This window comes from Panthera onca, chromosome B1, assembly GCF_046562875.1.
Source record: "Panthera onca isolate mPanOnc1 chromosome B1, mPanOnc1 haplotype 2, whole genome shotgun sequence".
In the NCBI taxonomy this organism is placed as follows: domain Eukaryota; kingdom Metazoa; phylum Chordata; class Mammalia; order Carnivora; family Felidae; genus Panthera; species Panthera onca.
Window position 1 is genome coordinate 99,908,943 of NC_138342.1, and position 23,548 is coordinate 99,932,490.

Sequence of the window (23,548 nt, forward strand, 5' to 3'; positions counted from 1 at the left end):
AAAGCTGTGTGTTCTTTGTCCTTCCCTTATGGAAATTATTCCCACACCAACCCCCAGCAGTTCATTTGTAGTAAAATTTCCAGTGTGGCCCACTTTCTTACCCTCTGACCACAGAATAAATTTGTGGAATAGGGGTGCTCTAATATAATACACTGATTTAATAAATCAAGGTTGTTGTTTTTTCTGTAAAGCTATTTGACCTACATAACAGCAATGCCCAATAAACACTAAATTGATTCTACCTCTGATCCTTATCCAAAACATTCTTAAATCTATTTAGCTAATCTGATTGTATTTGTGTGAAGTTTGTTTTCATAGAAAAAGACCAAATAAATAGCACCATCTAATTCAATCCCCAGGCTTAGTTACTACTTTGAGTAGATGCAAAATAGAGTCGGGCAATTCTATTGTGCAAGATTATTGTTTGTTAGGTTATGAAAAATTAGTCCTTTCACTTCAAATATCAGTGTGTGACACTTATAACCTATGAGTGAAAAACCTCGTCTTTAATGATCAATATCCTAGGTTTCTCTCTGGAGAACAAATCCCCTGCCTTTCCAATAGTGATATTTGATGTACACTGAATGATTACTGCATGCCAGGCACTGGTCTAACAGCTTTATATGTATTAACTCATTTAATCCTCCCTACAACCCCATATTATGATCCCCATATACAGATGAGGAAACTGAGGCCCAGAAATTAAGTGATTTGCCCAGCGTTATACCACCACTGGATAGTAAAACTTGTCTGGCAAAAACAGAGCTAACTCTGAAACATTTTGCTATTTTACAGCCTCTTGGGGCATTCTCAATGAGGTATCTATGGCACCTCAAATGTAGTCTATCTAAAATGTGTCATCATCATTTTCTCCCTACAATTTACCTTTATCTCTTGACTTCCCTATTTCTTTCAGGTCTATATTGCTATTTATTCTTAATAACACCTGGCTATTTTGCAAATACTATAACATGAAAGAAAAAAATTCTACAGTGGGAACCATAAGTCTCAAGATTCTAGTTCTCATTTAACAGTATGACTTTGGGGCTTCAGGTAATCACAGAGGGACTAATTTCCTCTTCTGCTAGACAAGGTCTCTCTCCTGCTCAATAACTCCCTGTACCAAGTTTATCTTTATGGTAAAATCTATAAAATGTGAAAAAATTAATGAACAGTAAAATAAAAAAAAGGAAAGAAGTATTTTTTAAAAGCAATTTGTACCAGATTTTTATTCTGATCACTCAATAAAATTGTTCTGTAGATAATTTCATAGCCAAAAATAAATAAATAAATAAAACCCTAAGAAAGATGTGTTCACAATTTTTAAATTCCTATGTAAATTATGGCATATCCACACAATAAAATATGATGTCATAGTTCTAAGATATGCTTTTAAGGGTTTTGAAAGACACAGGAAATGTTTTAACTTTAACTGCACAAAAGGAATTCTGATTAAAATGTCTCCACCTGAAACTTCACTGTGTACATATGCATTCTCAAGTCAACTTTCTGACATCTGGCTGCCTCTTTTCCTGTTCCTCATCTTTCTCCAAGCTGTGAGTTAATCAAATTGAAGTATCAAAAGTACAGTAATTTCTTTTGTATTTAGGAAGCTTGCCAGCTCCAAAAACTCTACAGACACCATTAAAAGATGAAAGTCAACAAAAACAGCGTCTCGCAAAGAAATTGTAACTACCACTCCAGGGAGGCATGATGTAGTTTCCCTCTGGGAATTCAACAAACAAATAAGACTGAGATGAAATTTGCTTAGGAAAAAATCATAAATCCAGACAAGCAACAATTACGCTGTTATCAACCATGTGCCATTAAAAACTATTTCATCTGAGAGGGCTGTGCCATTAAGTAAGCAAAACAGATTCTAAAGGAAGCACAGTTGCAGAATACTGCTTTAATGCAAGCTTATGAGGTAATTATTAAATCAAGTGAAAGAAATCCAGCAAACAATATCAGCTCAGGGCCTCAGAGTACTTACAATAAAAACAAATGTCTACCAAGCTGAATTGTTGCTTGTTGCCTAGGCTCGTGGAGGAGTTCTGCTGCCTTGTATATTGGGACATATTTTTCCTTTCTTTTACTTTTCTAAACATGAATCTCCTCATACAAAACAAAGCAATAAGGGGCACCTGGCTCAGTGGGTTAAACATCCGACTCTTGATTTCGGTTCAGGTCATGACCTCAAGGTTGTGGGATCAAGGCCCACGTTGGGCTCTGCACTGACAGCAGGGAGTCTGCTTCAGATTCTCTTTCTCCCTCTTCTCTGCTCCTCCCTCGCTTGCACTCTCTCTCTCAAAATAAATAAATCAACATTTTTTTTTTAAATATAGCAATAAGCTAATGCTCAAGAAAGATATAAACACATGACCCTCACATGCGTTCAATGCTAATATAGTCTTCCTGGTGATTCCATCTCTACATTCTTTCTATGCAATAGACTATTGTTTGTCAAAATGGTCCCTGTTTAATGTAATGTGAAAAAATGTAAGTGAAAAAACTTTTTGGCTCTCAAGAAAATTGTACATTTCAACATAAATTTTTAGGGTCATTTCTATGACTGTAAATATAATTAACATTCACAGTGTGTCTGTGAAATTTTTTTGCATTTTTCTATGCAATAAAACCTGCCTCTTCCCCAGAGAAATATATTAATAATTAAAAAGCTTTATAGCTTAAATACAGAGTAATCCATACTGCAACTGGTAATGTTAAATATGCTACTACTATACCCTTAACGTTCTTAAAATTTTTTGCAAAGATGTAAGTTTTTAGTAACTAACATGAAAATCAATTAGTACACCAATGATTACACAAGCGATAGCCCAGTAAATATACACATACAGACCCTAGAATGTTTTAAAATATGAAATTCATATTTTAATTCATAAAACAGCTAACTAAATAGAAGTTCTGCATAGAAAAATAGTGTTTGATAATCTTGCCACCAAATACTTGGTTCACTTTGAATGTTAATAATATCTTTCAACTAGGGGCGCCTGGGTGGCTCAGTCCAGTCGAGCATCCAATCATGATCTCACAGTTAGTGAGTTCGAGCCCTGTGTCGGGCTCGGTGCTGACAGCTCAGAGCCAGGAGCCTGCTTTGGCTTCTGGGTCTCCCTCTCTCTCTGCCCCGCCCCACTCGTACTCTGTCTCTCTCTCTCAAAAATAAATAAACATTTTTAAAAATAATGATAATATCTTTCAACTATAACGGTCCCTAATTTGACTGACCTTGATAGCTGATGTATATTATATACTTGTTACATGTGCTAACTGCTCTAGTACCTGTGTTAGACAACAGCCCCAATATGTTAGGAGATATGTTATAGATGAGGGAATCTGACCAAGAGATATTCTATAACTCTTCTCATCTCCAGAAGTAGGACTCAAATCCAGGTTGTTTTGAGAACAGGGCACATGCTGATAATTTTATGCTGGGTTGACTCCAACAACACCTGGACACTTTTAAAACCTAGTCTCAAAATTTAATGATTAATAGCAGTTTTCTCAAAGGGAACTAGTTGGTCCTATTTCTGACCCGCCCAAGGAAAAGGATCATACCAGTAAACTTAACACCAGTAAACTTAACAGTAAATGGATCATTATAAGACCCAGAGACACAGGATTTGCCATGCTGTTCCCTTCCCACACATAAACGGTGAAATAGCGGATAGGTCCCAGAATTGGTTACAGGGGGACTATGTATCTTCACAGTGAAGGACTGGGCCAATGACACCTTAACCAAGTGCTCGTGCTCAAGCTTAGCCTCAGCAGTGGGGAAGACCCCTGGTTGTTCTGTGATGCAAGAGGAGAACACATCCCTTTTGATGGTTCCTGGCCAAAATACTTGCTTTGATCTAATCAAGCATTTGGATCTAGCCTCCTATTTCAGGAATTACAAGAGCCAGAGGAGTAAACTAAATGACACCAGCAAGAAGAAATGAGACAAATCCAGAAGGTAGGACATTCCCCAGAACAACTGGTTCTGTCTCTTCCGCAAGTCAGTGTCATGAATAACAAGAGGCTGTTCTAGATTCAAAGAGACTTCAGGTACACAACATCCAGATGCACTGCATGATCGTGGACTAAATTCTGCTTAAGATAAACTGTTGGTCAAGGACATTGTGAGAGAACCACGGGAAACTGAATGTGTGAGGTATTAGGCAATGTTAAGAATGATTACCAATTATATTAGTTGTGATAATGTTGATTTGGCCATGTAGCACAGTGGTCTTACTTTTAAGAGATACATACTGAAGTATCTAGAAGGGAAAATGTTAAGATGTCAATATTTTCCTTTAAATTGCTCCAGTATAAACACAGAGTTTTGAAAAAGAGGGGATCAATTGCAAAACAAATGAGTATAAATGGTTTAAGTTTCAAAAATCATGCTTCACTGTCAAGGATTATGCTTAATTGAAAAAAAAAATGATACATGAACAGAGAAGCTTTGATCTCAAGAGGCCTCTCCCATCACTACCACCCACAAAGTGCGAAATGAAATTTACAAACTTGAAGTAAAGTATCAATTTTGAAATTTTTAGGCTTGTGAAACCAATGTTCAGAATCACTAAAGAAAAACAGATTAAAAATCCAAAATTACAGCATGCTATTGCAGAATAATCACAATTTGGGCAACATGGTATGTTGATTTTCATACTGCTGTTTTTATTGTATATGCTTCATTCATTTCCACACCTTCTGTGGGAATTATTTTCCTTGCACATTAATAAACATCCTTTGTCCTAAGCACATACCTAACAAATAAGAAAGCAAAGTCAAAAGTTTAGATAATATTTGGGGAGAAGAACCGAACTTCAGTCAAAGCCTAACAACCAGTTTCATGAGATGACTTCGGTAAGTTGCTGTGACTGAGGATGCTGGTTATTACCTAGGAGCAATGTAAAGGCTACTAATGAACAGTAGTAAAAGGCTGAGATTCTTAGGGTATAAAATCAATTGGATTCAGACACAGACAGGGAGACCTATAAGTACACATAAATTTTCTTCAGGGAGCCTACAGCCTAGTACAAAGATCACCAGGTGGCTTTTTCTATTCCTCTGAGGAAATGTGCAATTTAAATACATGGCACCTGCCTCTGGGTATGGAAATAACAGATTCCAAAATTTAAAAACAAGAATAAAAACAAACCTCAGGCCCAGCTGCCTGCAGATCACTTCTGCATCTGCTTCATCCCACTGGTCATCACAGACAGTCCCCCACTGACCAGCATGGTAGAGCTCCACTCGGCCTTCCCGGGCGCTGCTCCCACCCACGAGGCGTATGACGGGAAATGCCGGGCCTGTTCCGCGTGAGATTAGAAACAAATTAATTAGGCCAACATATTAACATTGACTGATAAGATTAGATATATTCTATTTATTTGCCATTCTCAGTAATTAAATCATACTTATTAAGCCATGTATTTGGACATACACATGCACGTGTATTATGTATTATGGTATTCTTGACCAATTAAAATATTCCAAACTGGGGCACCTAGCATGCAACTCTTGATCTCAGGGTTGTGAGTTCACAAAAAAAGTACTCCAAATTGAATTATGTTCATTTAAATAGCTCTTAAGAGGAAGTAGTCTAGGGGTGCCCAGCTGACTCAGTCAGAAGAGCCAGCAACTCTCGATCTCGGAGTTGTGAGTTTGAGCTCCACGCTTAGTGTAGAGATTACTTTAAAAAAAAATATTTAAAAGAAAAGAGGAAGTAGTCTAAATTCACTTTTCCCCCAACAACCTCAGAAACCAGAAAAAAACACGCTCAAAACTGTAGTTTACTGGAAACACATTTGATTTTAATGATATTGTAGTAGTGACACTGATTTTTTAATTTACAGTGACTTGAGCATTATCAACATGTAATTTTTTAAATTATTTTAGAAAGAGAGAACAAGGGGCAGAGGGAGAGAGAGAATCTCAAGCAGGCTCCACACTCAGTGCAGAGCCCAACATGGGGCTCAATCCCATGATCCCGCGATCTGGGGTCATGACCTGAGCTGAAATCAAGAGTCAGGTTGCTTAACTGACTGAGCCACCCAGGTCCCTTTTTTTATATTTGCAGAAATCAAGTTGAAGTTAACACCTAACTCATTATAGCAAGGTAGTGAACATTATGGCCAATACCTGTAAAAAACAATATTGAGAATTCATTTGGATATGAATCAGTTCATATTCATTTTCTAAGAACTACCAAAGGTTTCTCATTGCAAATTCCTTATTATGGTCCACAGTGCCCTGATCTAGCCCTTGTCATTATCCTGAATATCTCTCTCTACTCCTGGCCTCCTTCACCAGGGTATATGTATGATGCCCTCATCCTTCTATCCTCAAAATACTCGAAGTTGACTTCCACCTTAGGGTTTGTACACTTCCTGATTCTTCTGCTTGAAATAATGTTCCCACAGATCCTCCCCTGGCTGTGTCCCTCAGTTTTCAGCTCTGAATTGTCCTTTGCTTAGAAGGCCTGCCCTGGCTACCCTAGCTAATGAAGTACCTTAAGGTATTTTTCACTGTATTGCCTTCTGAGTATTTACTTTATCTAAAATTATCATTGATTTATTGGTTTACATGTCAATTGTCTGCCTCCTAACAGCTAGAACTGAGGACAGAGATAGTGCCTTTCTCTTTCACCTGGGTATCTCAGGTTCCGGGCATACAGAAGGCACATAATGAATATCTGTGGGCTGACTGGCTGACAAGTGATAGCTAAAAACCTAGAAAGAATATCCCAAACATGGAAAAATAATTAGCAATATTCATTCACTCAGTTCTGTTTAACAAACAGATATTAGGCACCTGCAGGGCTGCAGGGCATTCACAGGAGCACTAGACAGACCCCACCTTCACGAAGTTCACTACCTAAGGACATGAACAAAGTGAGTACAGAGAAGAGATCATCAGGAACCTCCAGGGATTCAGAAGCAAGGTAGTCTGGGAATCTCTTCTGAAGAAGCTGTTATCTGAAGAGGGCCAAGGTGGATGGATGGGATTTCAAAAGTCAGAGATGGGGTAAGTGCATTTCAGGAAAAATGAACAGGATGAGCAAAAGCACAAAGAAGCACAAAGGTGAATGTGTTTGGGAAATAGTAAGCCAGGATAATTTTTCCAGAATAAAGGATGTAATATGGTAAAAGGTTCAGAATAGGCTGGGCCCCTATTCAGAAATTTAATTGCAGCTTTTGCCAAATGCTAATCATTTATCCACATGAAATAGTCTTCTAATTCCTCCATAGTGTAAGCAGCTGTCTGTAAACGGTATTGGGATATTCATATTTATATTCAAATATCATACTTGAGTTTTGCAGCACAGATTCAGACCAGTGAATATTTGTATTTACTCATTCTGATCTTTAGAATATAGCTCATTTATATAAATCAACTAGTACTTATAATTTGTAAAAGGATAAAGATAGTTTTAATAAATATACATGTTCTCAATATTGTATACTAGCTTCTTATAATTAACTGATGGCTGACTGGTGGTAAGAAACTTAAATTTGCATATTATGTTTATTTTTCCCTTAAAAAGCTTGGAAAACATAGAAAAAAATGATGGAAAAATGTGTAAGTTTTTTAAGTTATTATATTCTCCCCTGCCTCCCCTCCCCCTGCCACTGTGGTAAGCTTGGAGATAACAGAAAAACAAAAATTTTTAAGAGGAAACTTAAAATCACCTACAACCCAGAACCATATGGCATATTACCTTATTTTGTGTGTGTGTGTCATGTTTTATTTTAAAACATGTGGGCATTTTTCTGGCTGTATAAGTAATTGTGAAAATATTAAAAAAGCTCAAAGACCAAATGACATCAACATCCCACATCCTCCCGACAAGCACACAGAAAATCATTTGAAAGAGAATTCAATGAGGTAGTTGACTCATGTTTAACTTATGGATAAATAAAACTCCCAGACATGTTCATTAAGATTACTACTTCCTATACCCAATACTGCTACCCAATCTCCTACTTAGGAAGTGTTGGAAAAGCAACAAAGACTAGGTGACAAAACACTAAATGTAATTTGCAAACTAAAAAAAGTGTATTTATGATCTATCACTGTGCCTTGAAGTAGACTCAGCATTTGCTGATTTGAGCCTTTCTCATTCTCATTGGATCTTTTTTCACTCTCATTGCTAATTTATCTCAACCTCCTACATTTTTATAGATGCTTATAAATGACCTTAAATTTATCTTTGCAGTCTGAGTATAAACAGGTGGATAGATGACAGAGAGAAGAAGGAATTCTCTTAAGTAGATAGATATCCTGAAAGAAAAATAATTAGTTTTCAACATATTATTTACTTCACTATTTGAAAAATGTTAAACATTTTACCAATCAGGTTGAACATAAAGTACAAGTAATAATCTACAAAAAGCAGTGCATTATTGAGCCCAATTTACATCATCCTTGAGGCAGCAATGCATAAACATGCACTGCCCAAAGCAGCATTACCCAAAAGTGGAGAATCAAAGGAAGAAAAGGAAAAATTTACAAAACACCAAGATTTAACACGCACCTGGCCCACTCAAAAAAGAACTGTGGTTCTCTGAGCACATACCTGTCCCCTATCTTCCAACTAGTTCTCCCAGCCAATTCATAGGAATTACTTTAAATTGAGACTGTGGTTTTTTTTTTGTGGTGAGAAATTTTTCCATTCTTCCCCTGATATTTGTACTCCAACAGAAACCAATGCCCTGGGCTGGCTGCTAGCTTTTTAGGACCTGGGATATCTGATCATGCTTCCGTCTCCAAGGAGAATGCAAGAAGGGATGCTGTGACAGTGTGCTGTGACAGTCAACTACCTCACTGAATTCTCTTTCAAATGATTTTCTGTGTGCTTGTCAGATCATTAAAACATGATCCCCAGGGGCACGTGGGTGGCTCAGTTGGTTAACTATCCAACATCGGCTCAGGTCATGATCTCACGGTTTGTGAGTTCAAGCCCCGCATCCAGTTCTGTGCAGACACGTTGGAACCTGGAGCCTGCTTCAGATTGTCTCCCTCTTTCTCTGCCCTTCCCTTGCTCACACTCTGTATCTCTTTCAAAAATAAACATTAAAAAAAATTAAAATATGATCCCCAGAAAACCCATCAGCCGTCATGAAAAGCAGCTAGTCCGTCCTTTACTTATGTTCATATGAATATATGCATATTTTTGTGCACTGAAACCATACAGTTCATCATCTCATGACGAGGGTGTGGTGCATGGAAGGAGCCTTTATCCAAGGCAGTTATCCATATTATGGAATGTGCTGTCTACAACTCAAAGGAGAATAATGGTACCATGATGATATTCTATCCTATAAATATAGTGACAATATTTTGTTGTAGTTTCTGTATTCTATATTTGATTTCAAGATGATTTTCCATCTTGATTCTATCATGACTTTCCATTAGCAAAATAAATGTTTCATATATAATATTTCTGTAAACAAATTAGAGAAAATAGAAAACACATTAAAAGTGAGATACCATTTGAAAGTCAAATGGAATTCAGAATGTTAGACGCACTCCTAACTGAAGACTATTTGACTGTAAAATATGATGATTCAGGCTTATGTCTGTATTTAAACCCTTTTACGAAATGGTTTAACGAAGACAATTTTATCATCTGGAATTTTGTTGAAAACATAATGAAAGTAAAAAAAAGAGGCTTTTTTTTTTTTTACCATGGGAAAAGCTACATGTGACAGCAGCTGCCATCTTCTGAGGACACACCCCACCCTGCCAGATGTCTTTTTCACAAAGCAGTATATTTTCTTCATCTCCTCGGCAACGGACATTGCTCCAATAAATGGGAATAAGGCCCAGTCCAGAAAACGGGGTTTGTTTTGCTACTCCTTTTCCTCTGGAAATACAATGATTGAGGTTAGGTTTATCAAATACAGGTCAATTTTTTTTGTCAAAGTATTTAGATTTTTAAAAATTGAAGAAATCAATAAAGATGGATGTGGAAGGAAAAGAAAAACAAAGAAAAAAAAACTACATAGGTTTCAAGCAAATCAAAACTCAGGAGATCAAAATTTGGGTTGATTACTTATGAGTCTTTTTAATCAATCTTACAGGACTAATGGTATGCATGTGCCTTTACTACCTATAGCTAATTTTAGGGGGAAATGGGTAAATACTACAGATATTAAGGAAAAGCCTGGTGATTTTGTAGAAGTGTGTCGTGTGGCTCTGTGAGACTTGGATTCTAGTCTGGACTCAGCTGCAAATTACTCTAAGCTGCAAGTTTCTGTAAGCTCTGCTTTCTGATGTATAAAAGGAGGGGTCTGGATGCTTAAAGATTCTTTCCTACTCTAATATTTTAGGCCAGCATTTTCAAAATGATTATTATTACTACATGTAAGCAAGATAATATCAAGAGAGGTGATCATTCATAATTTTTAAAGCCTTATATATAGTATTTGCTAGCAAGACTTTGAAACCAATGAATAAAATAATAACATGCAGATGGGCTCTGCTTTAACTCACCTAATCTACATCTTTTATAAGTGACTTCTAATATTTACAAATTGATATTAAATTTTAAAAAGATTAAATGCTTATCTGATTAACAGGGTAATCTCTAGAACTGTCTCCATACAACAGCTTCCATCAACCCAAACAGTAAACATTCGGGATATATCAAAAATACGAATATGTCTTAGGGCACCTGGGTGGCTCAGTTAGTTAAGTGACTGACTCTTGGTTTCAGCACAGGTCATGATCTCACAGTTCGTGGGATCAAGCCCCCACTTTGGACTCTGTGCTGACAGCATGGAGCCTGCTTGGGATTCTCTCTCTCCCTTTCTGTCTGCCCCTCTCCTGCTCACGGGCACTTGTGCTCTCTCTCTCTCTCTCAAATAAACATTTAAGAAAAATATGAACATGTCTTAATAGCAATAATTCTGAGCTGCTCTGATCTAATTGTACAATTCTTTTTTACAAAATGGACTACTGAGGGGCACCTGGCTGGCTCAGTTAGAAGAGCATGCAACTCTTGATCTCAGGGTCGTGAATTCAAGCCTTATTTTGGGTGTAGAGATTATTAATAATAATAATCAAATAAAAGGACAACTAAGAGATAATATAAGTAATCAGAGTAATCAGATCCCCTTACCTGAAGTTCTGTTTGCAAAGCTTCCTAGTGGGAAGACAGGAGGAGGCGGGCAGATTAAATTTCTTACTGATCTGACTGCAGTTGATTAACCTTTTCATTTCTATCATCATATTAGATATTACCACTCACTGATTATTAGTCCAAAATATTTGTAAACTGCAAAATTTTCTTTCAGTCTTTTGGACCTGTCTATTCAAAACAAGATATTTTCCACACTTTCTAAAGATCTCTAGAGATAAAGGCCAAGAAAAACATCTGGCATGTGTACTTAGAAAAAAAATAAATGAGACACAAAAACAGAACAATAAGAGCAACCACAAAAGCAAAACCTTGTGTTCCGAAATGGAGCCTTCTGCTCCTGGTGAAATCCCCTGGCAATTGGCATAAAGGTGCCAGGGCTGTTGGAAGTTGGAATGTACAGACTGTTTCACAGAGAGCGCTTGGAGCAGCCAAGAAGCCCACGGTCACCAGGGCACTGCTGGGGCTGATGAAAGCAGCCATTCTCTAGCAGGACCTCCTCAGCACAGAACCCCCAGGCCTGGACATCACCCCTTACCCATTTCGGGATGGAAGCACAGGTAAACACCGCCTTCTTCACGCACAAAAAGATGTAAGCTGTGGATGGCTAAAAGTAGACAGTTAAATGCAAATGACAGCAGTCTAGGGCTGCATGAGCTACTGAGAAATTACAATTCTCAGAATCAAATTCTTTATTTCCTAGGACTAAACAATTAATGTTAAAGACAAAGAGCAAAAGACGCTTTTGACTTTTGACCACTTAGCATTTGCATATTTCCTGGTTAGCATTCCTTCCACATGCGGCCCTTTCTTTATAACTCTTGTGAAAAGGGAGAATAAGGGACATGAGAAGGAAGGAAGACGTCATCTTTCCACAGCAGTGACGGGTGCCCACCATTATTTGCAAATATTAGCGGCCTGATGGGGTCAAGGATGGGCGAACTCACCCCTGCTGCAGCTGGTGACAAATGACTGATGCATCGGAATCATCCCAGTGGCTGCTACACACTGTGCCCCAAACTCCATTCGCATAGATTTCCACTGTGCCTTCAAACTCATTTTTGCCACCTCGAAGTCGTACTGACCCTGAAGCGGAAAAGAATCCCAAAATCCCTTAATAGCAAATCAGCATCTGAACATTATTACTTCACCATTCTTTAGTTAACATGATTTTCCCACATAAGTGGTGAGAGATCCAGTCAGAACAATTCAGTGTCCATGTTAATGGCATGCGCTTCTTTCTTTAAATGAGGGTTTAGCAGATTCTTTTTTATTTAGTTTATTTTTTTTTTGATAATTAACTTCATGGTGTCAATACTACTTCTGTTTTCTTCTTTAGCTAAGCAAACAGAAAGTCCAATTACATTTTAAAAGGGGACAATGTGGAAGAGTATGACTAATGTCTGATGTTACATCCCAAATATTGGATTATATCCCATACAAAATGCTTATCATTTGTGTATCATCTTCCACTTCACATGAGGTCATAGATAAGAAGCAGAGAAACAAAATTCAGTGCTCTATTTACAAATTAGTTGTAACTGACTGTGTTATATATTCCTTCTATGGGATTTGTTCATCACTAAAGAGCAAAATGCTGCTGCCCCTTTTAACTTCAAGCAGTAGTCATGAAATTCTAAAGATTATGTCTATAATTTCAAAAAGGTGGTGGTGCTAAAAACATTGCCTAATGTCAATCTTAGGAAAACTGCCACTAGGTAGAATTGTTTGGTATAATGAGTGTCCCTGGAAATTTGCCTTCCCTTACACACCATCTTCACTCAGCTGCTGCAGAGATCACGACTTGAGTCATTCTTTTCAGTCTTGAGAAGAGTCAAAATTAAAATGCGAGCACCCTCATGGGGCACCAGGGTGGCTCAACTGGTTAAGCAACCAACTTTGCTCAGGTCATGATCTCACAGTTCATGAGTTCGAGCCCTGCATGGGGCTCCGTGCTGACAGCTCAGGGCCTGAAGCCTGTTTGAGATTCTGTGTCTTCCTCTCTCTGCCCGTCCCCTGCTTGTGCTTTGTCTCTCTCTCTCTCTCTCTCTCTGTCTCTCTCTCTCTCTCTCTCTCACAAATAAACATTAAGAAAAAATTTTAAAAAAAACAAATGCAAGCACCCAGGAAAAATAACATCCCATAAAAGTGAGGATGGATCAGGGTGCCTGGGGGGCTCAGTTGGTTGAGCGTCTGACTCTTGGTTTCAGCTCAGGTCATGATCTCACGGTCTCAGTCTCATGAGTTCGAGCCCAGCATAGGTGTCTGGGCTGACAGCTGGGAACCTGCTTGGAATTCTCTGTCTCTCCTCTCTGCCCCTCCCCCGCTCGCACTGTCTCTGTGTCCTCAGAATAAATAAGTAAACTTAAACAAAAAAAGTGTAGATGAATTCAGGTTTCTCTTCTAATTGCCATTGGTTTGCAAAGTGGCTACTGGGAGGCCACAAGTTGGGCACTTAAGCAGAGATAGAAGCACTTATCATTTCACAGATAAAGAAATCAAGAAATTAAGTTCTATCAAAAAACTGTCATATTTTGCATATTTCAAAGTTGTTTCAAAGTCTGACTTCAAAATAATTTTTCCAAAATATTAGATTCACAAATTACCCATTGACTTCATTTGGAGGGGCCCAGGCATCTCCCACTATTATTTTCCAAGTCATCATCATTTAAAAATATAACTATTTAAGAAACACATATTGTATTTCTCATGATAAATACAAAGTGTCATTTAATTCAAACAATATTAAGACAATATTAAATGGAAGGAACACATTACACTGCCAAATCCTGATTATTCAGGAGAGAGCATGGGCGTGGATCATTCACATGGCAGATAAATCTTAATCACTCACACATTCCAAACCTCTTTAGTTCACTAAGCAGGAGGAAGCCCTGTTTGGCTCAATGAAGAGTGTGAACTGCACAACATTTTTAAAGAAATATGTCTGAAGAGTTTAACTGAGCTTTAATGATTTTTTAATCACAAAATCTCTTCCATAGAGACCTACATAATATTATGCATATTGCAAATGCCAGCATTTTATTTCAACTCAAAGAATTCACTTGCTCACCTCAAACATTATTTGAAATGATATTTAAATTAATCTATTATCTATTAATCCTCCTCCACTAGATTACTCGAGTCAAAGGGTTGGAAGAAAGTTCTAGCAATGAAAACACAACTGGAATACTACTTGTGCGTGTTAAAAAAAATCATAAAAAATGTAATATACTGCCTAAATCACCAAAAAGCTACCAATAAGAAATGATGCATACATAACATCTAAAGATTAAGGCATCTGGAGATAAGGCACAGAAAACTCTGCATAAAGTATATCACATCATTAGAATGCAGTGACGGAGCTGGAAACAGCTTCCAGGTCAACTATCAGTTCCTCCATCACTCCTCAGATTCTCCAAACATGCTGTGAAAGCCTGGATTCATTTAGCTGTATCTGCATCATGGCAAGAAATGTGGAGTGTTCATCCAATTTCTCTTTAACAAGTGAATACAAATATTTGCAATTCTGGAAAGTCAATTTGCATGTCAATGGCTAATGACCTCTCCATTGGAATCCATTCCCAACACCAAACATTTGCAAGGCACACACCTTTCCAGTAGTGCTTCCATCCCCCAGCCCTCAAAGTAGTTTATCCTTTTCTTAAGGCCATAACAATTTCTAAAATGTTCTGAGAAATTATCTACTTTGGAATTAGAGTGAGTAGTTGTTAATGGTACATAATTCCATGCAGTTCATAATTCTTCAAATAATTATTTGAAAGAGCACTTTAAAAACTATCAGTATAATACATGCTCCAAAATAATAAAAGATTGACATACATTTAAGATAAGTAGTTTTTATTGGGTTTTGGTTTTACTCTGTTCTTGCTTCATTTATTTTCTTAGAATGGTTAAGGTGGTCAAAATCTTTAAAAATGTATGTAACACATTTCCCTCAATTTATGGATGATAAGGATTTGGACCAAATCAACTGACAGGACCATTTCCTCAGTTCCCATCCTTCCTACTGTTCCTCTGTTTCCAACTATCTCCTAGATTCCTGTCATTTCTACCATCTCTGAACCTGAGCAAAGACCCTGCCTTGTTTTTGCATCTTATGTCTTTTTCATGTCTGTGCATTTATGTTCTTTGCATAATGCACTTTATGCATTATGTCATGTTGGCTTTCACCATTCTATTTGAAATATTCTATTCTAATTTGAAATACTGCAACTAATCTACCAAACATTTTATGGGAATAAATTAGCCAGGCAGAAGTGTAAGACAGCCTGAGGAAGTTTTATACACTGCCAACAGGAGAGAAGTGACTTTCCAGGGATCTACATCTGAGGCTGGCCCTCCAGTGGAGGACCCACTTCATGGGTTGTGCAAATTTGCAGGACTATACATCTGCACAAATTCATAGGTGAACAATTACAAAGTGAAGAAAGGGAAATATCCTTAGCTCAACAAAAAAAAAAAAAAGATAGGATGGAACAATGAAGCACTCCACAAAGGTCAAAGCCTGGTAAACTCATTTATACTGCTGTCCTAATAATAAAGTTCTTTTATTACCTAAAATTGATCCCTCCTCCTTCCCTCACACTCCCCTTCCTCCAGCCAACTACTTTGCCATGTTCCTCACAGTCTCAGCTAAAGTCTCTGTACAACATGGGCTGCCCAGTCTTAAAGCCCCTCAAGTGACAATTTGATGGAAACTATTCTATTCTAAATATTCCTACTTTTAAAATGTGTTAATAATAATTTAAATTTTGAAGTCTTAACCGAGGTTTTAGGTCAACTATAACAGGCACTACGAAATTATAAACTGAACCAGTACTAGAAGGAAGTCTGGAACTGTAAAGCTGTGTGTGATATCATGTCATGGAGAGGTGTCCCTGGAGTTCATGAAATGGATTGCCCACTCCTCAAAAAAAGTTAAGTGTCTGTTGGTATTACAATCACCTAAAGGCGAAATGTGCCAATGTACAACAATGCTCAGAATTCTACTATCTTAATTCCCTGCTAAAACTGTTGAAACTATTGTCATTTCAGTTTACTCTTATTTTTCTTCTATGTAGTTATACCTCTAGTTTTGTAAAAGAAAGGGAGCATAAAAGATGCATGTTGCTCAAATTTGCTTTATGGGAAAATTTGCTAAAAACCAGGAATTCCTTGGGTGCCTGGTTGGCTCAGTCAGCACAGCATGAGACTCTGAATCTCAGAGGGTCATGAATTTGAGCCTCACTTGTGGAATAGAGTTTACTTAAAATAAAATTAAAAAAAAAAATTTTTTAAACACAAGAATTCCCCAAATGGAAAGACATTAAAGAAGGATTCTCTTTAACCATTTTATCAGTCTCAATGGACACAAGAAAATCTTCCAGAAAACAGGTGACTAGATTAAAATTCCCTTCATACGTTTCATTGGTTTGTCAATTTTTAAGGCTATTATGATGGGTTGAATTCTATTCCCCCCCAAAAACTTCCACTACCTACAGATGTGACCTTATTTGTAAATAAGGTCTTTGTTGATGACAAAGTTAACATGAGGGCATAAGGGTGGTCTCTAATCTAGTATGACTGTGTTCTTATAAAAAGGAGGAATTTGGACACAGAGACCCACACAGCAGGAGAATAACAGCTGAAGATGGGGTTTACAGTATGACAAGCCATGGAACTCTCAGAAGCTAAGAGAGCCCTGGAAAAGATCCTTCCCTGATGTCTTCAGAGGAAAGGTGGCCCTGCTGATACCTTGACCTCAGACTTTAAGCATCCAGAACTGTGAAACAATACATTTCTATTGTTTAACCCACTCAGTTGTGGTACTCATCATAGCAGCTCTAGCAAACTAATAGAGCCCTTAAGGTATTACCCCTCCTTGGACAGCTAGCAAAACCACCCTTTTCATACTCCATGCTTCAAGGACACCTAAAAGAAATATTAGGAAAGGAACCAAGTGGGTCAGTGATCTTTGTTCTGTAAGTCCAGCTCATTCCAAAATAAACCAAATGACAAGATATGCTTATTTAGTTAACTAACATGTACTTAGAGAATGGCATTCGCTTGTTTGAAGAGAAAGAAAAAACAGCAAAAAAAAAAGGAAGTAGTGTTTTCTGAATAGAATTAATAATAAATATTTTTACATCTCTTAAAATCACAACTCAAAAAATGAACAAAATAAAATTACTATTATCATACAAATCCTTTCTCATCTATTACTGAACTTCACAGAAGCACAAAATAATTCATTTTAGTCATTGCTATTGTTCTGGTGGAATCAGAAAGAATGCATGCTGATGACATCAAGTTATTGCTCAGATCTTTGACACAAAGTATACTTAATGCTGAAGTCATAGAGAAAGTTCAGTTAATGAACCATTCAGAAGAAAAAAGCCCCATTACATGTTGGATGGTTTAGTACATGTATTTCACAAATGAATTAAACATAATCCTATGTCTTATACCAAATGCAACCCTTGGGAAATACACTAAATGATCATTTCCTATCTTAATTATAAAATATACAAAAAAATCCACATTGCCTAGAAACAACTGAATTGGGAGGTTGTTAGTTGCATTTTTCAAGTACAGTACAGGAGGCAAGTTTAATTTTGATGTTATTTTCATCCTATACCCTATTTGATAGTACTAAGGTATACTATTTTTGCTTATACTTGTATTCACCCATAACTGGCTTTAGCATTGTGAAATAGATTTTATTCAAATCATGCCATGTCAAAATGAAATCAAATCCATCTTTTAACATATGAAACATTCCCCTGGACTGAGATCCAACTGAACTATATCTACCTCCATTAGATCACATCTATAATTCATATTAGTTGTTCATTTATTATTCATGTAGATACCTTCAGTGCTGAGAAAAAAAAATCTGGTCTAATTCAAAACGAGATAGTATCAAAACAATGAGAGTATCCTTTCAATAAGCAATTCTACTCACTTACATTGAGATTATCAGAAATTCAATTATTCCTTCATTTAAAATATTACACAGTATTATGCAAAAGAAGACTCTATCCATGGTTTAATTATGACATACTAACAATATATAGATAACCCTAGAGGGAAATTTCACCAACTGTGTGTCTCTGAACTATTCATATATAAGCAATGGTGTGGGTATTAGCATTTTATTGTTCAGTTCTGAGTGATGAAATTAAACTACTCCTGGTAGTAATCCTCTTATCTGTCTCCCAGAATAGGTATCACAGGAAAGGTAAAGAAAATGCTTAGTATTCTTCTGACATCTCAACCAGAGAGTGGGTGTCCTCAACCAGAGGATACAGGTGATTTCTTATTCATCGTTGTAATTGCTGCTCCTACTGTGAACTCACAAAACATTTAATGAAATCTACTTTTGCCTTGTTAGAAGGATTGGCATTTTCCATTCTTTGTGTCCTTCTGGTAAGCCTAATAAAAAGTACTGAGGTTGTATCTTGTAGTGGGGCGGAGGGGGGGGGGGAGGGGGGAATCTCACTACTTTAGTGTTCTGCATATAATAAATTTTTTATTAATATTGTTGTGCTGACTTGCAGGAAGAAAAGGGAGGAGGGGTGAGGGGGGATGGCTCTAGAAAAGTAAGATAATAAGAGGCAAAAAATAAACATTTCCTGATTTTCTAGACAACAGGGCGTCAATCACATACAAGGCAGTCTAAATCAATTGCTAATATAGATGCACTGAATGCCTGTTTACAATGCAGACCAAAGGAAGAGACTTCAGAGAACAGCTTTCTTTACAAGTTAATTCAGGGATGGGGGAGGCTTAAAAATTAGAATTAAAAGTGTTTACCAAGCAACTGAGTTAACTTCCATATTCTTAACAATTATGGGATTACTCATTTCAGACATAAATTTACTAGACCTGCAAACTGCATCTTAAAATATGCAAAAAAGAAAATACGCTTTTTCAATCAAATCAGGGTCTAAATGTGATTCATCTAGATACAGCTGAAAAATGAATGTAACATTTCACAGCACAATTTTTAAAATTACTACTACTTTTTTAACGTTTATTTTTGAAAGAGATTGCACAAGCACAAGTGAGGGAGAGGCAAAGAGAAACGGAGACAGAGAATCCAAAGCAGGCTCTGTACTGTCAGCGCAGAGCCCAATGTGGGGTTTGAACTCATGAACGGTGAGATCATAACCCAAGCAGAAATCAAGAGTCAGATGCTTTACCTAATAAGCCACCCAGGCACTCCTACTTACTACTATTTTTTTTTTAACAGTGTCAAGTTTCCCAAATGGAGGGACAAACTCCAACCATACTTCTTAGCAGACCCTGTTGGTTCTCCTCAACAACCATCTCACTTTGTCTTGGTAGGAGAGTCCCCAGGTGTTCAGAGGTAAATCTTGATTAAACTATGCAATTGTGTTAACTGAATTTCCCCTTCTAGAGAGTGCCAGAGGAACATGTGATCCAGTCTTAGCCAATGAAACACAGGAGGAAGTCTGTGGGGGAATTCTAGGAAGGTTTCCTTGCTCTTTCAACGGGACCTACATGAGGAGGGGCCCTCTCTTTCTACTGCAGGCTATCCTATCTCAACATGAAGCCTGGAATAACCACTAGCCTAACAATAAAAGCCACATTTAGAGAACAGAGGAGGCAAGAGAACAACAGAAACAGAGTTGTACAATGTTGGAGCCCAACTTTTTGTAATATGAACAATTAATCTCCTTATTGCTTCAGTCATTTTGAATTGGGCTTTCTATTCTTTGCCATCAAAACCACCCTTACTGATCCAAGCCACATTCATACCCAAGTTTGTAATTATAATTTGTTTTCTCTTCTAAAGGCATATTTATTTTCATAGTCATAATATATATAAATTTGGTATCCATCTTTTCCCATTAACGTTATCATCAGCATTTTTCCAGTTTTTATATGTAATCTTTACAATTAGCACTTTAGAAACTACCTAGTATCTATTAAATGAAGGGACCTCTCTGTAGTATCTTATTGCTGGATATTTAGGTCTGCCTCCACAATTTTGAACCAAATCACTTTTACAAATATTACCTTAACACACACACACACGCACACTCAAAGACAGTGACCACATGTGTATATACACTTCGAGATAATCATTCATAAAAGGCAATAGCAATGGATGTCTTATTTTCTTCTTAAAAAAAAAAATCTTCACTCTAATAGTCAGATAATGCCCCAAATCAAAGCATTTTATATCTGCCTTATCCTGAAGAACAGACTGAGCTCAAAATTTAAAATCCAGCCAGGAAATGTATCAAATTTGGTATTGCTAATGTTTTTCAGAACCTGTTACATAGAATCAAGATGCAGCATTTTTTTTTTAAATGCAAGGGACAGCTTTCAGCCAACTTTTTAATTAACAATCATTTCAAACACCAGATGGACTTCAAAGAGTACAGCCTGTAAACAATTGTCCCGCAAGTCTGCTGCCTCCGTTTCAATCAGGAGACTGGAGTGGGTACGTGCATATGAACAGCTTAGCATGATGACATGACAAAAAGTCAGATCTACGCATCATTCTTTCTGGTAAAATCTCAATTATTAGAGCATTATCATTATATACAGTACCTGTTTTACCCAACGGCCATCGGTCACCTATGGGTGAGTTCCACTCAGCTGCTTGTAACAGAGAGTATTAGCACAGCATCAAGTTTCCCCATCTGCCATGCCAACCAATGACTAGAAAGTGATTTTGCCTTCCTAGTCAGGAAGCTCTAAATTACTGCAGGGTACTGGGAGGAATCAGTTGCCTGTTAATTCTTTCTCTTGAAACAAAAATAGGGGCGCCTGGGTGGCTCAGTCAGTTGAGTGTCCGACTTCCACTCAGGTCATGATCGCGGGGTTCGTGGGTTCGAACAGCTCAGAGCCTGGAGCTTGCTTCAGATTCTGTGTCTCCCTCTCTCTCTGCCCCTTCCCCACTCGCACTTTATCTCTTCCTCTCTCTCAAAGATAAACATTTTTTTAAAATTTTAAATAAATAAATAAATAAAATAAACTGAAAAAGAAACATAAAAGCAACCTAGTTCACATGCAGTTAATACTCATATTCTGGTGAACTAGGTTGTTATTACCCCCACACTAGTCAAATGAAAAAGCGTGGTGCTATTTCCTAGAATGACACAAAATTACCATAGATAGGCATGGCGTCTGCTTGATCCCATGCCTGGCAGAATTAAGTCACAGAATGATGGACTCAGTCTACATAATCACCCACCACTCCATTCTAGATGGGTTCTGATGTCCTCCTCTGGTTTTCCCAAGTGTGACAAAGGGTCTTCAGCATCCAAACCACCTTGACCTGACCATTCAGTAGAAAAAGCACATCCCTGAGACAGATGTAAGGATTGCTCAATCAGGGTTTCTGAAGGCTAGAGCCTAGGTATCTGCATTTTAACAAGTCCCTTAGGTACTCATTACGAGAACAAACTCCCTGGGCTGATTCAGGGTATTCCAATTCACCAAACGATTCTTTACTACTAATTCATACAATTAGGGCCCAGGCATCATCTTTCTCACTCCAGACATTTGAGCCACTGGTATTTCCACACCCTGCCCTAGCTCACCTGCGATCCCCCCAGCGCCCCTTCAACTAGGCTTAGACCAACTTTCTACCTTGAAGGCACCAACTTCCTCATTTCTCTCAATGCAACTGGATACGTGACTCTGGCCTCCAGTTTATTTTTTAAAGGAGGGATCTCACTACTATAAATTTTCTTTCCTTTTGTTCTAGTTTTTTTTTTTTTTTTTTAAGAAAAAGAAAAAAACTTTGGACATCTTAAAATCATAAGATACAGGAAATCATGTGCATTGAACCAAAAATAATTCACTTTTTCTTTCCTTTTAGACTAGTCCTTAAGCTACAAAAATGGGGTCATCAGACAGCACATATATTTCTACATGTTTATATAATTAAAGAACCAGAGCAAAATGAGCTGTGACATGAAAATGGACACTACCTTCTAATGTTGTTATGAGAATTAAATGAGAAAACTAATATATAACCTGCTTAGCCCAGCATCCAACACGGAGTGAATGCTCAATAAATTCTAGCTGTTACCAGGCCAGGTCATTTTGGTACAGGCTCAGAACTGGAAAAGTTCTTTGAATTAATCTATTCAAAAACTGCTTTTCTGCAGCTAAGGAAACCAAAACTCTGGGAATTAAGAGTCTTACTCAACACTACACAACTACTGCCAGAGCCAAAACAGACACAAGTGTTTTTTAAAGCACAAATCCATATTCTTTTCACTACTTCATGACAGCTTTGTTCACCCTCTGAAGGGTATTGTAGGACCAAGACCAGAAAGCCATAAAGTTCAGAAGATGCCAGTCATTTTGAAGGTATGGATCATGCCTAATCAGAACGTAAGGGGTAAAGGACAGGATGGGAAGCTTCAGTTATCAAGACTGGGTCTGTGAAAGTAATTAATTATTACATAGACAGCCAATTGTTTTCCTGTACTTTTTTGCATGGGGCATTTATCTCCCATCTTGGGTGGTTTCTTTTGTTTCTCTTGTGTTCAATTGCTTTGCCCCAGGAAGTACTACACATACAACTATGCAGTGTTTGGGATTCTGTCTGGTGAGAATTAGCTATGAACATAAAAACATCGCAGAGTCTGTGCTGCTGTTAGATTTAAATTTCTATTCAACACAAGATGGGAAACAAAGAACAACCTACTGTCCTCATTTGGAATATAAAGTTAAAGGAGTTACGTGTCAGAGAGCAATTTACCACTATAGTGTTTTCACTTTAAATTCCACTTTTCTTTCAGTATATATATATATATAGAGAGAGAGAGAGAGAGAGAGACAGAGAGAGAGAGAGAGAGAGAGAGAAAGAGAGGTTTCAGTATATACGTATACACACATATTTCCTAAATATACATTTAAAGATATGAAATATAGTACAATAGCAGGAAAGCAAAAAAATTTCCAAGGTTTACTAAACACGATATTTTACTACAAATAATCTTACAGTAAATAATGAGACAATGCTGGGGCTCTTTGCCTGATATCACCTCAATTTTTTTTATAGCCACATTGGCATTCTGTCCATGAAACACGAGTATAGCAATGACTTCATTCTCTAGGATGAAGGATAATTGATCTTAACCTTCCTATCACTTTCCTTTAACTCAAAGCTAATGCAATTCAGATAAATAAAAATGTCTGCAGGAAAAGAATGGCACTATGAAAGCTAACCTCCAAATCACCTCCAAAAGGTACCAAGTACAACATATTTCAGAATCCCAATTCATGAAATCCCTGCCCCATAGCTGAGATGGAGAGCTGCCAAAAAGATGTTTGAAGGGAAATTCGAACTTTGAAGGACATGAAGTTTTTCTTTCCAGCTATTAATGGGGGGGGGGGGGG

At 37.4% G+C, this 23,548-nt stretch overlaps 1 protein-coding gene and 1 long non-coding RNA gene across 5 annotated transcripts in view; both read right to left on the minus strand.

Annotated features, from left to right (window-relative positions):
- LOC144616145 (uncharacterized) overlaps nt 1–23,548 on the minus strand; it is a 251,109-nt gene that overhangs the window by 153,695 nt on the left and 73,866 nt on the right. The gene's annotated exons all lie outside the window — the stretch shown is intronic.
- PRSS12 (serine protease 12) overlaps nt 1–23,548 on the minus strand; it is a 75,828-nt gene that overhangs the window by 50,585 nt on the left and 1,695 nt on the right. For 3 of the 4 annotated variants that reach the window (XM_060654302.3, XM_060654304.3, XM_078445795.2), the window contains exons 3-5: nt 12,100–12,238; nt 9,699–9,877; nt 5,168–5,318 (exon numbers count right to left, since the gene is read on the minus strand). In XM_060654302.3, coding sequence (XP_060510285.1) covers nt 5,168–5,318; nt 9,699–9,877; nt 12,100–12,238 — 469 coding nt within the window. The remainder of the gene's footprint in view (nt 1–5,167; nt 5,319–9,698; nt 9,878–12,099; nt 12,239–23,548) is intronic. The other variant, XM_081795566.1, reaches the window with a different exon arrangement.